Source organism: Phoenix dactylifera, chromosome 14, assembly GCF_009389715.1.
Source record: "Phoenix dactylifera cultivar Barhee BC4 chromosome 14, palm_55x_up_171113_PBpolish2nd_filt_p, whole genome shotgun sequence".
Lineage (NCBI taxonomy): Eukaryota > Viridiplantae > Streptophyta > Magnoliopsida > Arecales > Arecaceae > Phoenix > Phoenix dactylifera.
In genome coordinates this window covers 10,816,234-10,830,792 of record NC_052405.1, presented here as the reverse complement: position 1 = coordinate 10,830,792, position 14,559 = coordinate 10,816,234, and the positions used below count along the sequence as shown (strand labels likewise).

Genomic DNA, 14,559 nt, shown 5'->3' with positions numbered 1-14,559 from the left:
CATTATGTATGAATCTGGCTTAAGCCCACCAAGCCAAACTAGTGTTTTTTTGGTCACAACCGGCCAAAAGCTAAAGTAAGCTTCATTTCAGATCAGCGAATAAATTGAAAGAAGAGATGTTTCTCGCTTGGCACCGCAACAAATGATAGTTTTTGGTAGATTTTATGTAAATTTTGAGGTGATTGTGTCCAATAAGCTGAAGCAATTTAATTTTGTTCAAGGAAAACGATTTGGCGTATAACCTAAGTTTAAAGTTTAAGGCCGGCGTTGGAGCCTAATTCATGTGGGCCGTAAGATGCCACGCTCACAATAAGCCCATGCGGAGTTTGAGCTTGGGACGGACTGATATTTCCGATGGGCCAGAACTGGCCCAAGTTCAAAAGTTTAATCCAGGTTTATGCTGGAAATAGGCTAGAAAAGGTTCAAGTGTATCTGCACCATTTACATGGAAAGAGTCAGTATTGCATTATATTGTTTTGATTTCTGTTTCATGTTTAAAGTGTTTTTTTTTCTCTTTTCAATAAGAAAGAAAAGAGTTGCCATCGGGATTGCGAGCCTGGGGATCACTCTATGGATGGATCTTGTTCTCTATAATTTTGTCACCTTTTCAATTGACAGATTAGTTCTGCAGTGATTGAGTTAGTTTCTGACTCATGTAATTGTTGCAATGAAGTACCAAGATACTTCATTAATTTGGGTTTTATAGCTACAACGGGCAATGGTTAATACAACCTATGCTTTATTGGAAAAAGTTTCGAATAAATCAGTTAGCTCAGGCTTAGCCGATCTCTAATATGAAGATGCTTATGGGTCTGGTTCAGATCCGATTTGACCTACCGTAGGCCACATTTTTCAGTCCAACTCTCATGGTGGGTCTGGCATCAACCTACACTACTTAAGATGGAAATAAATATATATCCATATTTGTTTTGTTTGACGTATACAAATACAGATACAAATGTTAGTCAGATGCAAAAAATTTATATTCATATTTATTTTTAACGGATACAAATCCAAATTGGATACTGAAAGTATAGATATAAATATGGATATAATTTGGATAAGTAAACTTTACGACCATAAAATTAAAGATATTACTAAATAGATGATAAATTAAATTAATAGCATATTAATATTATCATTTATTTTTCTTAAAAGTTCATAAGTGCTATATAAAATTAAATACGTTATAAATGGAATCAAATATTCGGATACAGATCAGATAGTTGTCTATCCATATCCATATTCACTTTTTTTTTGACAGACATGGATACATATATAGAAATTAACCGGATACTCAAAATTCTATTCATATTTAGATAGTTTTGGATAAAAAACGGATTTGGATGGATATTATCTAATCTACTTTTACCTCCTCCTATAAAATTAATACCATATTAATGTTATCATTTATTTTTCTTAAAAGTTCATAAATGCTATATAAAATTAAATAGGATTACAAATAAAATCAAATATTCGGATACAGATCAGATAGTTGTCTATCCATATCCATATTCATTTTTTTTTTGACAGACATGGATACATAGATAGAAATTAACCGAATACTCAAATTTCTATTCATATTTAGATAGTTTTGGATAAAAAATGGATCTGCATGGATATTATCTAATCTACTTTTACCTCCACCTATATTGCTATATGTGTGTGAGAGAGCGAGAGAGTGAGAGAGAGAGAGAGGAAGGAAAGGGGAGGGGGAGATCAAAATTGCAAGTTTCGAAAGAGCATTTCATAGATAGTTATGATCCACATTGGAACAATCAGATTTACATTTCTCTTCATGGTGTTTTTTTTTTTGGTATGTGAAGCAAATTTTTATCGGCAATTCATGAAATCCATACCTTGAAGACATCATTGACATATCCGTACGTCGGCGCGGAGTTTTGCACCCTAAGGCACGGGAATTTAGTGAGTGAAATCTCCTTTTAGGTCATTTGACCAATCTACTTCAGATCTAAGCTTAGTTAACACCCAAGAAAGGAAGGGATATTAGAATAAACATGCACTTGACTTATAAATAATTCTAAGCCAATGTTAACCTAATCTTAGAACCCTTTAAATGTACGAGAGCACCAAACTCGGAATTGCCATGTGCTTAGCTTTTGATGGTATAGGGAGAGAAACGGATCATTTTAGGAGTACAAGAAACCATTGACAGTAAACTTGCATGACAATTACTAAGGTTAACCAATTTGTCTTTGTTTATTGTAAATAATAATTCACACCTAGATCAAGATTCCTTGCTTCATGGTTATGAGTTCTTGTACCATGGATAATATAATCTATTGTAGCTTTTCTCCTTGCATATTAATTGCTTGGTGCTTTAAGTAAAGGCCCTTAATCCCCTCCGGCCCTAAATAAAATCTTTTAAATGAAGTCCACCAATATATGGCTTGTAATCTTATATTATTATACCATGAATAGAATTTAGGGATGAAACTCATTAGGATCATAATGTTATGCCATAAAACAAAGGTCAGATGAATCTTAAAATGGTATCATCATGTTATGGTAGCTTATTGTACATGCTGAAATCTTGAACCTCTTGGATACAAACCTAATTATCTTGGTGTGATATTTAAGAGGAGAAAGCAGCAGCAGAGGAAAGGAAAATGGAAGGAAACTTCGCAAAAATTTTATTAATCAATTAAAATAGACTATCTCAAACTAAATCTTGGACCGTTTTTATGCAGATAAGCCTTTCAAATCTGACTAAAAATAGGAAACTCGACTTGAAAATAAGAGAAAACATACGAGGAATGTTAAACTAAAAATCTCAAATTTATGTTGTCTCTAATGACATTTTTTTTTAAAAAAATCCCAAAATACCGATAAATCAATATTGAGTTGTTCGGTTCCTCAGTTGCGAATCCACTGGCTCCTACAAGGCTCAGCATGGTTCAACTAGTTAATTATAATATCTATAGCTTTCTTGCACTGCATCAAAAGGTTAAGCTTTCATTCACATTAAGAATTTATATTCTTCTAAAGTCAGAAGACAGGGATCAAAAGCAAGCATTTTGAGTTGTATGGAAGCACCCTAGTATGCAGTGTTTGAGTAGAAGTAATTAAATATAGTTTTAAAAAAAATCTAGTCCAAACTAATATTTGAACATATGCAATTCTACTTAAAGTTAGTCCACATCCATTTATAGATAACGTGGCCTTTTTTCTCTGGTTTGAAAGATAACGTGGCCATCTTTGATCCATATGAATCGCAAGATTCTTGTTACGTTCTATGTCATTATGATTCCTTTCCCAGGTACGTAGAATGATGCCCGCGCTAGGATTTTGTTTTTTTAGCATTGGGCAAGGCCAAGTCCATCAAATGGTGGGATGTGAGCTCAGGACCTTGCTTCTCTTTCTTTCAAATTCTCACAATAGTTAACAAAGATGGCACCATATCTTAATTAGAAATGCATGAGCCAAAATTCATTGTACTCTTGGTACCGAATTTTGTACCGATGCTATACTAACACAGTATTGATACGATATATTATTTGTACTGATGATGGTACTAAATTGGTACGATATGGTAAGTTCTGTACTATGTGATTTGGGTGGCACGACGACTTTGAATGGAACTGTTGATAAGCTCATCCAAACACCATTACGTGCTACCATGGAAAGCTTAAAGTATCATATGACTTCTAACATCTATTTATCCTAAGGCAACATGACTTGGCTATAACTCCTCACCTGCCCATTTTCAGAGGGTGCATGTTAGTCATTAAATGCGCCTTTGGCACGCATCATCAATTCCCATGCACATTGGGCTTGGTGCTAAGTTAGTTTGGTAATGATAGGGTCACATGATCACTCCTTTAGTTCTGCTTCATGTATCTACTTTTCTCTAGATCTAAGATATCAAAGAAGTTTAGAGTTATAATAAGAAAAGATTCAACCTAAACCTTCAAACTCTGAAACCTTCTTCATTGAATTCCTCCAGGGTGGAGAGGGATAAGAAAAAATATTGCTCATCACCTATGTGTCAAATATTATTAGCTGGTGGTTTCTTGCTTCATGCCATATATGCTACATTGCTACAGTGTGATCGTAGTAACTTAACCAATGCAGTTGTGTATTCTCTAAGAGAACCTCCTTTTAGATGTATCTTAATTACCATGGGGCTCTGTGCCACCTTCTCCTATGTTGAAGAATAGTAGTTTGCTTCGCATGCCTTCTTTGTTATTTTCCATCATAAGCCATGCAAGTAGCCCGCAGAAAAGGAGCAACGTCTATTTCCTTTCATTAAAAAAAAAAGAAAAGGAGCAACCTATTGAGTCCAATAGTTCCCTAGGTAGCCATTTTGTGCAATACTGCAATGGATACAAATGGGGACGGGGGTTGCATCTTTTGTGCGAAAAACTTATTCCCCTTCCTTCGTATGAATCCATTATTGGATCAAACAATGGCTGCTTCGAGATCTATGCAGATAGATGAACGAAATTTAAAGTACTTTGAGATCTGTGCGGGCTGAAATTTAATGGTCGATATCATAAAAAAAAAGATCAATCATTTATTCGTGTGAAAAATACAACCTGAATCCAGACAGTTTATGTTTAGCTAGAGACCACTTGAAAGCTCAACTTTTTTTAAAAAAAATAGGGCACTTATTTTACATAATAATGAAGTTAAATAAATACTAATGGATGTTGTTACGTCAATACACTTATGTACAAATGTACATAATAAATTTCTTTTTCTTGCGTTAAGAAAGTGCATGCCTACCATTATAACAACCATAAAGGATGTAAAAATGACAGTAACAAATTTATAGCATTCATCATAATTTACTGGTGAGTAACTTGAGATGCGGTTACTCCTTCTTCTCTTCAAAAAAAAAAAAAAAAAAAAAGAGAGTCAAATAAACATATGATGGTGTTTTGCATCAATTAGCCATGCGCACCAGCCAACACAACACCATGCCAAGCCAGTACGGTCATGCACGTACGGTTACTTGGCATTACTTCTAAGTTTAATGTTCCTCCGTTACTTCTATGTTCAATGTTCCTTGGCAACAATAACGGCCAAAACCAGCCTCCATTTCCTTAGGCGACGCCCATGCTCCTTCCCCAACCCTTGACCTTCCACAAGACTACAATTATTTATATATATATCATGCTCCACCATCTAAGCCAAGATCGATGGTGATGCCAAGGCTCACAAGCCTTCTCATTCTCCACTTTCATTGAAACATAAAGCCATCATCAATTGCCTATAAATACCCCACCAAACATCCTAACTTCTCCATCAAATCCTTCCCCACGATCACTACCCTTATTTCCTCTCTTCTCTCATCTAAACCTTCCTGATCCCTACGTATACCTTAGTCCAATGGCACCACCACCCAAGAGCTTTCTTCTCACCTTTCTCTTCATCTCCTCCTTCACAATAGCAATGGCAGCCTACAACATTGTAGACTTTGGTGCCAAATCCGATGGCCGAACCGACTCGGCCAAGGCATTCCTCAGTGCATGGACTGCTGCATGCGAAGCTAACAAGCCTGCGACGGTCTACGTGCCGCCCGGCAAGTTCTTCTTGAGCAAGGCTGATGTCTCTGGCCCATGCAACAACAAAGCGATCAAAATCTTCATCCATGGCACCCTCATTGCACCCTCCAGTTATAGCTCATCAAACACACTGTGGATCAGGTTTAAGTACGTCGAAGGGCTGTCCATCTACGGCGGGACGCTCGACGGCCAAGGGCAGGCTCTGTGGGCATGCAAACAGGCTGGCCGCAGCTGCCCGGTCGGCGCCACGGTAAGTGAAGTTTAGATTTATAGCCGACTTGATAGAATGATGGAAAATTCACAACATGTACGTGGTTGAGAAGGTCTACTAGAGATGCAAAAACTTATAAGCTTATAATTCACACCGACCTGGGAAGAATTTATTTCATAGAAAAACTTGATAGGTAAACTAATAGCGATCATTAGCTGCATGCATATGCTTACAAATTCTTTGATGCTCAGTCACTGACGATCAGCCAAGGCAAGAATGTGTTGATCAGCGGCATGAAGATTCAGAACAGCCAGAACTTCCAGATGTCAATTTATGGCAGCACCGGCGTGACGGTCGAACGTGCGACGATCACCGCCCCCGAAGAAAGCCCTAACACCGACGGCATCCACGTCCAGATGTCGAGCTTCGTCACCATTAGGAATAGCACCATGAGGACCGGCGACGACTGCATCTCCATGGGAGCTGGGTCTGCCAATGTCTGGATCCAGAAAATTAACTGCGGACCCGGTCACGGCATCAGGTGAGGATCATTGTAGTGGTTGGATCATGCATATTGAATGGCACAAATTTTTTGACAAGTTGGATCGATGGATATATACTGTGCTCGTCCAATGCAGCATTGGAAGCTTGGGGCTCTCGGGGGACGACGAGGGAGTGCAGAATATAACGGTGAGGTCGGCGACGTTCACCGGGACGCAGAACGGGCTAAGGGTAAAGACATGGGCAAAACCCTACAAAGGATTCGTGAAAGGTGTCACGTTCGAGAATGCCATCATGAAGGATGTCCAGAACCCGATCGTCATCGACCAGAACTACTGCCCCAGCAAAAAGAATTGCCCAGGCCAGGTAAGAAAAAAAAACTAGCACCAGTTATTAGCTATATCGATCAAAAAGCGACTGAAATGGGCAAAGCTGCAAACAAATGATCATCGATTGTCGTTGCAGAGCTCAGGAATCAAGATCAGTGAGGTGAAGTTCAAGAACGTTCAGGGGTCGTCCGCAACTCCGGTGGCGGTGAAATTCGACTGCAGCCCGAGCAATCCATGCACAGGAATTGAGTTGAAGGATATAAAACTCAAGTATCAGAACAAGGGGGCACAGGCTTTCTGTAGGAATGCAAGGGGAACTGTCGCAGGAATTGTCGAGCCGCCGAGTTGCCTCTAAGTTTGCTGGTGCACATCCTTCAGCCTACAATAAGGGAATTTGCCGAGTCCATGACAATGGACTAATGCCTATACATACATACACATATATATGTATACATATATATAAATATCATGTATTAAACAGTGGGGATGTTGCTATTGTTGCTTCATGAATTAAACAGAATCTGTCGGCTCGAGAGATGGACAGATTCTGAGAGATTAGTTGGAATGCTGGAGATCCATGTTTTTAAGACCTTGAGCAAGATTTAACTTATCCAAGCCCCATGGGGCTAGATTGTGGGAAATCTAGTATTATTTTATGACATATGTTTTGTGAGGACTCATGCAAGCGCATGTGTTTAGCCCCGTTATTCGTTTGGGAAGACCTTGGGTACTTATACAAGACTAAAAAATTCAAAAAATACCTTATAGCTAGCTATTTTGGGCGATGTTCTGGATTGTTATAAATGGTATCAAAATAGACCCAGTCCCTAGCCCATGCAAACTAGGGACACTACAAACATAGGTTCATTGAGATTGACCATAGACCAATTATATATGGTGTTTCTGATTAGATGTGAATGGATCTAGGTGCTTAGATTGATGAGGACGTCATGGCTTAAATAGGGAAAGTATGTGACGACCCATGTGAGCGCATGTTTAGTCCCACATCGGTTATTCATTAACGTACTATCAAACCTGTACATGACAAGCAATTTCTCACCTTTGAGAGACTCTCATTACCATGCAGATGTAGAACATGTTGATCTTGGTGCATGGATCACCTATGTAATTTGTTAATGAGAAAGCACACTTAGTTTTTGGGTAACAAAATGAGCATGTTGATCTTGGTGCATGGATCACCTATGTATTTATTTCATTGAGCTGGGATGAGTGATGAGCAAATACTTTAAAAAAGGAACAAGCCTAGCCAGTTATCAATCTTAAGAAATAAGTAGTTTAGAATATGTACATAACACGGTACGTAGGATAAAAAAGTGCTCGAGGCCCAGACCTAAATGATTTATTATAAGAATGAAACAATGAATGACTGGACGTAGTCATGATCTTCATTCTATTAATGCTTGGATCAGAGATCTCCATGTACCATTCAACAAAAGGACGTTGTTTTGATTTTAAAAAATGAGAATTGTTCTGTTTTCTCAAAGAAAAAGGAGCTTATTTTCCAGTTTATGTATTTATATTAGTATTAAATATTATAAGTAGGAGGGATGACAGTGCCAATTGCTGATGCTTCAGCATATTTTAGTTGATCTGGATGATTCTTATACATGAGATATATGTCTTCCAATTCTATTCCAGTGCATGGAGTGTTGGGTCTGCAATCAAACTGCATAGCAATTGGCTTAGTTGACGGTCTTTTAATATTCATATACTCCACTTTGCTATAATTTTTGTGCCAGAATTCTACGATAAAGAAGGAGTATTCCTCACTCACCCATTTTACTATTTCTAACTGATAATATGTTCAAACATACGGTAGGTGGATCTCTCCCTCCCAAATCTATCGTTGAACCTTGACGTTATCCAAGCCATTTGTGGGTGCAGTCATCATATGATTTGTTTAATGCAGTCGGCCCATTGATCCACATATGCGTACAAATATATGATGCAAACCAAACCACAAATACATGGCTTAGCTCTACTCACCAATAATTTAATATCAAATATTGTTAGAGTATAAGCAGTGCCTATTGCTAGAAATTTAGGATTCAATCAGTTTGCATTATGAGGTTCCAATGGTAATATATAATTTCTTTTTTTTGTTTTTGTTTTTGTGGCGGAAGTATTCAATAGATCCTCCTAACTGCTAATGCATAGCTACAAAGCAAGAATATGTTGGAGATGAAAGCACTCATCCTTTGATTGTACTATTTTCTTTGCTGGATCCAAACTGCGGAAAGACAAATCGAGAAGAAGAAGTAGTAGAAAATAAATCAAACAATCACAAAGAAAACAATTTTACGTGGTTCACCCCAATACGGGTTACGTCCACGGAGGCCACCATCTAGGGCTTACAAGAGAGATCAAAACTATCTAAGATTTTCAAGAGAGGTAAAAAAAAAACCCACCCATATGGTTCACAAAAGACCCCTATTTATATGTTTCCAACACATAAGAAGACTTTCTTATGAAACCCTAAGTCAAAATCCCATCTTGCCACCCGTTTCAATCAATCCTGTAATCAGGAGTCGACTCTTCACTTTCAGAGGTCGACTTCTGATAAGTTCGAGTCGACTCAAAAATTCTCGGGTCAGCTCAAAGGATCGGCATCGAGAACTGGCACGCTCTGTCTTTCTGAGAGAGTCGACTCTTTCAGTCTTGGAGTCGACTCGAGCAGACCTTGAGTCGACTCCCGCAGGGCTAGAATCAGACTCCTGTAAGCAATCCGAAAAACACCTCTCTGTCTTTCTCTGCAGCACTTAGCGAGTCGACTTCAGAAAACCTGGAGTCGACTCGACCAAGCGTGAGGTCGACTCCTACAGTCTTAGAGCTTTGCAACTCTATTTTTCACTATGGCATGTAGCGAGTCGACTTTCTCATCCCTGGGGTCAACTCAAACTTCACAGGAGTCAACTCTTAGATGCTAGGGGTCCACTTCATTTAGCCGGCACAAAATTTTTCAAGCAAACTTGAGCCGAAATTTAACTGCAATCGTTTTGAATTTCGAGACACCTTGTTTCAATAGAATAGGTGGACAATAAACAATCAAATTAGCAGTAATAAAGTAATCATGCATCCGCACGGGAAAATGGCCAAGGCTCAGAACCTTTAGCATGAACCTTAATTTATGGCTATAATGCACTTACGTTGAAAAGGGGTTCATATTTTTCATTTGGACACGTGCATAAACATATTGCAACTAGTGCTGCATGATAACTAAAATATTTGACTAGGATAAATTTATAAGATGGTCAATCACTGATTGGAAATGTAAATCTAACCTACAAATTAGCGAAGGTGGAAACCCATCTTTCCAAGTCAACTTTGAACTTAAAACTTAGAAGAATATGTCCTGCATAATAAAGAACGTAAGCTCAAACTTTTTTTTTTTTTTTTTTTGTAATTTAAACTTCCGCTGTCTTAGCCTTCAGTTATCCAAGAAGCAAAACAATGTTAATAAAACTTCGCTCCAAAAAGGTTAATAAAAAACTTTGATAAGAACACCAACGTACGTTCTTCAACAGTTCCGATATGAGGGGGCATATATCAGTCTGATATGATAACATGGATCAGGTCACTGGCTGACACTCCGAGTGCATGTTAGTCATTAAATGCTCTTATGATTTGTTATCATTAAATCCCATACACATCGGATCTGATGCTGGATTTGTTAAGGAAAAGATAAAAGCAACATGGGCACTCCTTACTTTCAGCATTAGTCGATGTAAAAAATTATCAAATAAAAAAAAAGTAGTGCACAAATCATGCCTATGCGTCCAAAACTAATTTTTTTCTCTTGATTTTATCGATGTATGGACCGAATGTGTACGAAAAAGATAATTGTATATTGCTCATTAATTTCAGTAAGCATTGATACTAGAGTGTCAAACTTAGCATTAATTGAATGTTCCTAACTTTGGACTTCGAACCAATGTAAACGGACGCGTAGAGGAAGTCCTTAGTTTCACATGGTTGTTTGATTAGTTGACAGTTCTTGACAGCAAGAAGTTCAGAAAATCTTAAGTGGCGCGCGCGCATATATATATATATATATATATATATATATATATATGTATGTATGTATATATATATATATATATATATATATATATATATATATATATATATATATATATATGTATGTATGTATGTATATATATATATATATATATATATATATATATATGTATGTATATATATATATGTATGTATATATATATATATGTATGTATATATATATATATGTATGTATATATATATATATGTATGTATATATATATGTATGTATATATATATATGTATGTATATATATATATATATATATATGTATGTATATATATATATGTATGTATATATATATATATATATATATATAGATATATATATATATATATATATGTATGTATATATATATATATATATATATATATATATATATATATATATATATATATATATATATATATATGTATGTATATATATACACACACATAAATAATATCTTGAATTTCTAACTTATTTGGGGGATTACTTTGTGAATCACTATTCCATGAACAAATTCTGGAATAGTTGAAGAGCCATTCAATAATTAAGATAGAAGAAAAATGGCCAAATTTCAACAATTGGTGGTTTTAAAGCCTTGGCTAATGGAGAACTTAAAACTGCTCCGACATTCTTTTTTTTCTTTCCTTTGGCATTCTTTCTTTCAGCATTCATCTCATTAGTCTTATGAAATGAACTAGTATATAGTTTATAAAACTTAACCAAAAATTAATGTCTTTAAAAATCAGTATAATATTAAAGAACTTTTCCCGATATCCACAATTTATTGAGGCAAATATTATTATAAGACGAATCACATTAACTCGGAAAGTTACTAAAAAAAGTCTCTCAGCTATCTTGCACCAATTATTTTGCTTCATTAAAATAGCATACTTTATGAATGCCAATTCAGATGGAGCAATCAAAATTTTCGAGCGATATTTTTGAGTTACTGAAGCATGTTTCAATAAAATTGGATATCTCACTTTCTCCGTCATCCCTCGAAGAGGGGGAAAAAAAATGTTGTTAAAGCATTTTTTTTATGTATACTGAATTTCGAGGTTAGTTGAGCATGGGAGTCAAATCCATGCCAAAACGTACGGCCATGCATGGCCACAATGAATTCTTTAGCATACTCAAATTGAAATCTGCGATCCAAAAACCAACCTAATCATTTATTTATGGTGCCCCACTGGATCCAATGCAATAAGACTGAAGGGCGGCAGCACTTCTCTCTCTCTCTCCACTCAAACACATGCCTAAAGCTTTCATAAGAACCCTATAAATACACCTCCAAACCTCCCTAACTTCTCCATCGACATACTTTGCGATTTTCTCTCTATAGCTAGCCTCTTATTGTAATGGCACAGTCCATGAGTTTTCTTCTCGCACTGCTCTTCCTCTCCTCCTCCACAATGGCCATGGCAGCCCTCAACATTGTAGACCTCGGTGCCAAACCTGATGGCCGAACTGACTCAGCGAGGCCATTCCTGAGAGCATGGGCTGCTGCATGCCGAACTAATAAACCGCTGACGATCTATGTGCCGCGAGGCAGGTTCTTCCTTAGTCAGGTCGAGTTCCTGGGGCCGTGCAACAACAAAGCGATCAAGTTCTTAATTCATGGGACCATCATTGCACCTGCTGGTTACAGTTCGAGCATGAACTGGATTAGGTTTAAGTATGTTGATGGTCTGTCGATCTATCGTGGGACGCTTGATGGGCGAGGGCAGTCTCTCTGGGCCTGCAAGATGGCCGGCCGCAGCTGCCCATTTGGCGCCACAGTAAGTGAAACTCTGAAACTTTTAAGCTAGCTACTCTGATATACCTGCCACAAGTTTGCTATCATTTAAGATCTGACAATAGCAAGTAATAGTTTTAGTGGATAAGAGCAATTAGACTGATCTGAGAGGCAAAGTTTGAGCCTTTAAGCTTTGAATTTAATCAAGTTGCCTAAGGTCGCGCGACTTCCAAGAGTAGTTACAGAAGAAACTTCACTGTAAACTATGGATCATATTAAATTTTTCAGAGCCTTTAACTACATATCAGTACAAAGCTAGCTTTCAATTCAGTCAAGTTACGCAGAGTCACCCTCCAAGAGTAAATACAAAATTTTTTTTACTGTAAATCATAGTTCATATTCTAATTATTAAATGTTTTAACTGCATATTATTACAAAGTGATGAAGACTTGCAAATGTTAGATGTGGAAATGAGTTCTGACTGCGGGTTTTGTTTGCACAGTCTCTGTCATTCAGTCGGTCGAAGAACGTGCTCATCAGCGGCCTAACTTCGATTAATAGCAAATTCTACCACATTTCAATCTTCGGCAGCAGCAATGTGAAAATCCGAGGTGTGAAGATCACTGCCCCGGATGCCAGCCCCAATACTGATGGCATCCATTTGCAGATGTCGAGCGGCATCACCGTCGAGCGGAGCACCATAGGGACCGGCGACGACTGCATCTCCATGAAAACTGGGACTACCAATGTCAGGATCCATAGAGTCAAATGTGGCCCGGGACATGGCATCAGGTAACGATCGCCGAGAGGTCCGATACAACTGCGATCAAATGGCACCAAATTTGCTAATGAATTGTGCGTCTCTGCAATGCAGCATTGGAAGCTTGGGGGATGCGGCTAATGAGGCCGGCGTCCAAAACATAACAGTGACATCGGTGGTGTTCACTGGGACTGATAATGGACTAAGGATCAAGACATGGGCGAAGAACAACAGAGGGTTTGTGAAAGGGGTGACCTTCGCAAATGCCGTCATGCAGAACGTCCGGAATCCAATCATCATCGACCAGAACTATTGCCCCAGCGGCAATAACTGCCCGGTCCAGGTAATGAACAAAGAACCCTGGCTAGTGTAAGTTGTTGAATTTTTATAGATATCATGCAGGAGACTAGAACACAAAAACCTCAAGTCAAACCAGAAAAGATCGAACCGTCCCTTGAAAGTCCTAAACAGCCGCTAGCTGCGAACTCTAGCTGTTCTAACTAAAAAAGTTTTGAACATGTTTGCAGGGCTCAGGGGTCAAGATCAGTGGGGTGTCATACACTAACGTCCGGGGATCGTCGGCGACGCCGGTAGCCATGAGATTTGACTGCAGTCCGAGCAACCCGTGCAGCGAGATTGGTTTGAAGGACATAAAACTCAGGTATCGGAAAAAGAGGGCGCAGGCCTTCTGTAAGAATGTGAGGGGGACTACTGCTGGTTTTATCGACCCACCGAGCTGCTTCTGATGCATGGATCAATTGCTGGACTTGATCTAGAGATTAGTAGTGCGGACACCAGTGCCAGATCAGACATTTATCGAGTCTACGGTCGCCACAGGGTCCAGTCAGTTCAGCCAGTTTGATTTTATTTTGGATTGATTTATTTTAGTTGGGTTTATGTTATGTTGATTGGGTTTATTTGCATATTGTCATTTTAGGGTCTTTTCAGATTGTTTTCTTTGCAAGGGCCTATTTGTTATTTTGTGACCCTATATATTTGGGTCCATCCTCATGTTTAGGGTTTGATAAACGATGAATGAAAATTAACCTCCTTTCTTCTTCCTCCTCCTCCCTTCTCTTCTTCTTCTTCTTCCTCCTCCTTCCTCTTCTCTTCTTCCTCTCCTCCCCATCTCTCTTTCTCCCCCTTTTTCCTGCTGTCCTGCATCAACTTTGGTATCAGAGCCCTGGCTTTGCCCCCGCTGCCAAAGCCCCGATCCAGTTTATCAGGCCCTAGTTTCCTCGTGGGCTGACTTCACGCGAAGAAGGCGTTGAGCATCTTCTCCTCCCGGCTTCTTCTTCCAAACCGAGATTCAAAAAAAAAAAAAAAAACCCTGCATTAGACCCTTCCCACCCATTGTCGCACTTGAGCCCACCTCCACCATCAGTCCCCGCCGCTGCCTCCCCCCACCGCATAGCACCGCCAGTTCG

General features: G+C 38.4%; 2 protein-coding genes across 2 annotated transcripts; both read left to right on the top strand.

Moving 5' to 3' along the window:
• Positions 1 to 5,265: 5,265 nt before the first annotated feature.
• Positions 5,266 to 7,233, top strand: LOC103716018 (polygalacturonase-like). The gene is made up of 4 exons (XM_008803850.3): positions 5,266 to 5,781; positions 5,994 to 6,283; positions 6,381 to 6,609; positions 6,709 to 7,233. The coding sequence occupies exons 1-4, from the start codon at positions 5,356 to 5,358 to the stop codon at positions 6,925 to 6,927; spliced, it is 1,164 nt and encodes a 387-aa protein (XP_008802072.2). The 5' UTR covers positions 5,266 to 5,355; the 3' UTR covers positions 6,928 to 7,233.
• Positions 7,234 to 11,942: 4,709 nt separating this feature from the next.
• Positions 11,943 to 14,197, top strand: LOC103716021 (polygalacturonase-like). The gene is made up of 4 exons (XM_008803864.4): positions 11,943 to 12,415; positions 12,875 to 13,164; positions 13,247 to 13,475; positions 13,660 to 14,197. Exons 1-4 carry the CDS (start codon positions 11,996 to 11,998, stop codon positions 13,876 to 13,878), a joined length of 1,158 nt encoding a protein of 385 aa, XP_008802086.1. The 5' UTR covers positions 11,943 to 11,995; the 3' UTR covers positions 13,879 to 14,197.
• The last annotated feature ends 362 nt before the right edge of the window (positions 14,198 to 14,559 follow it).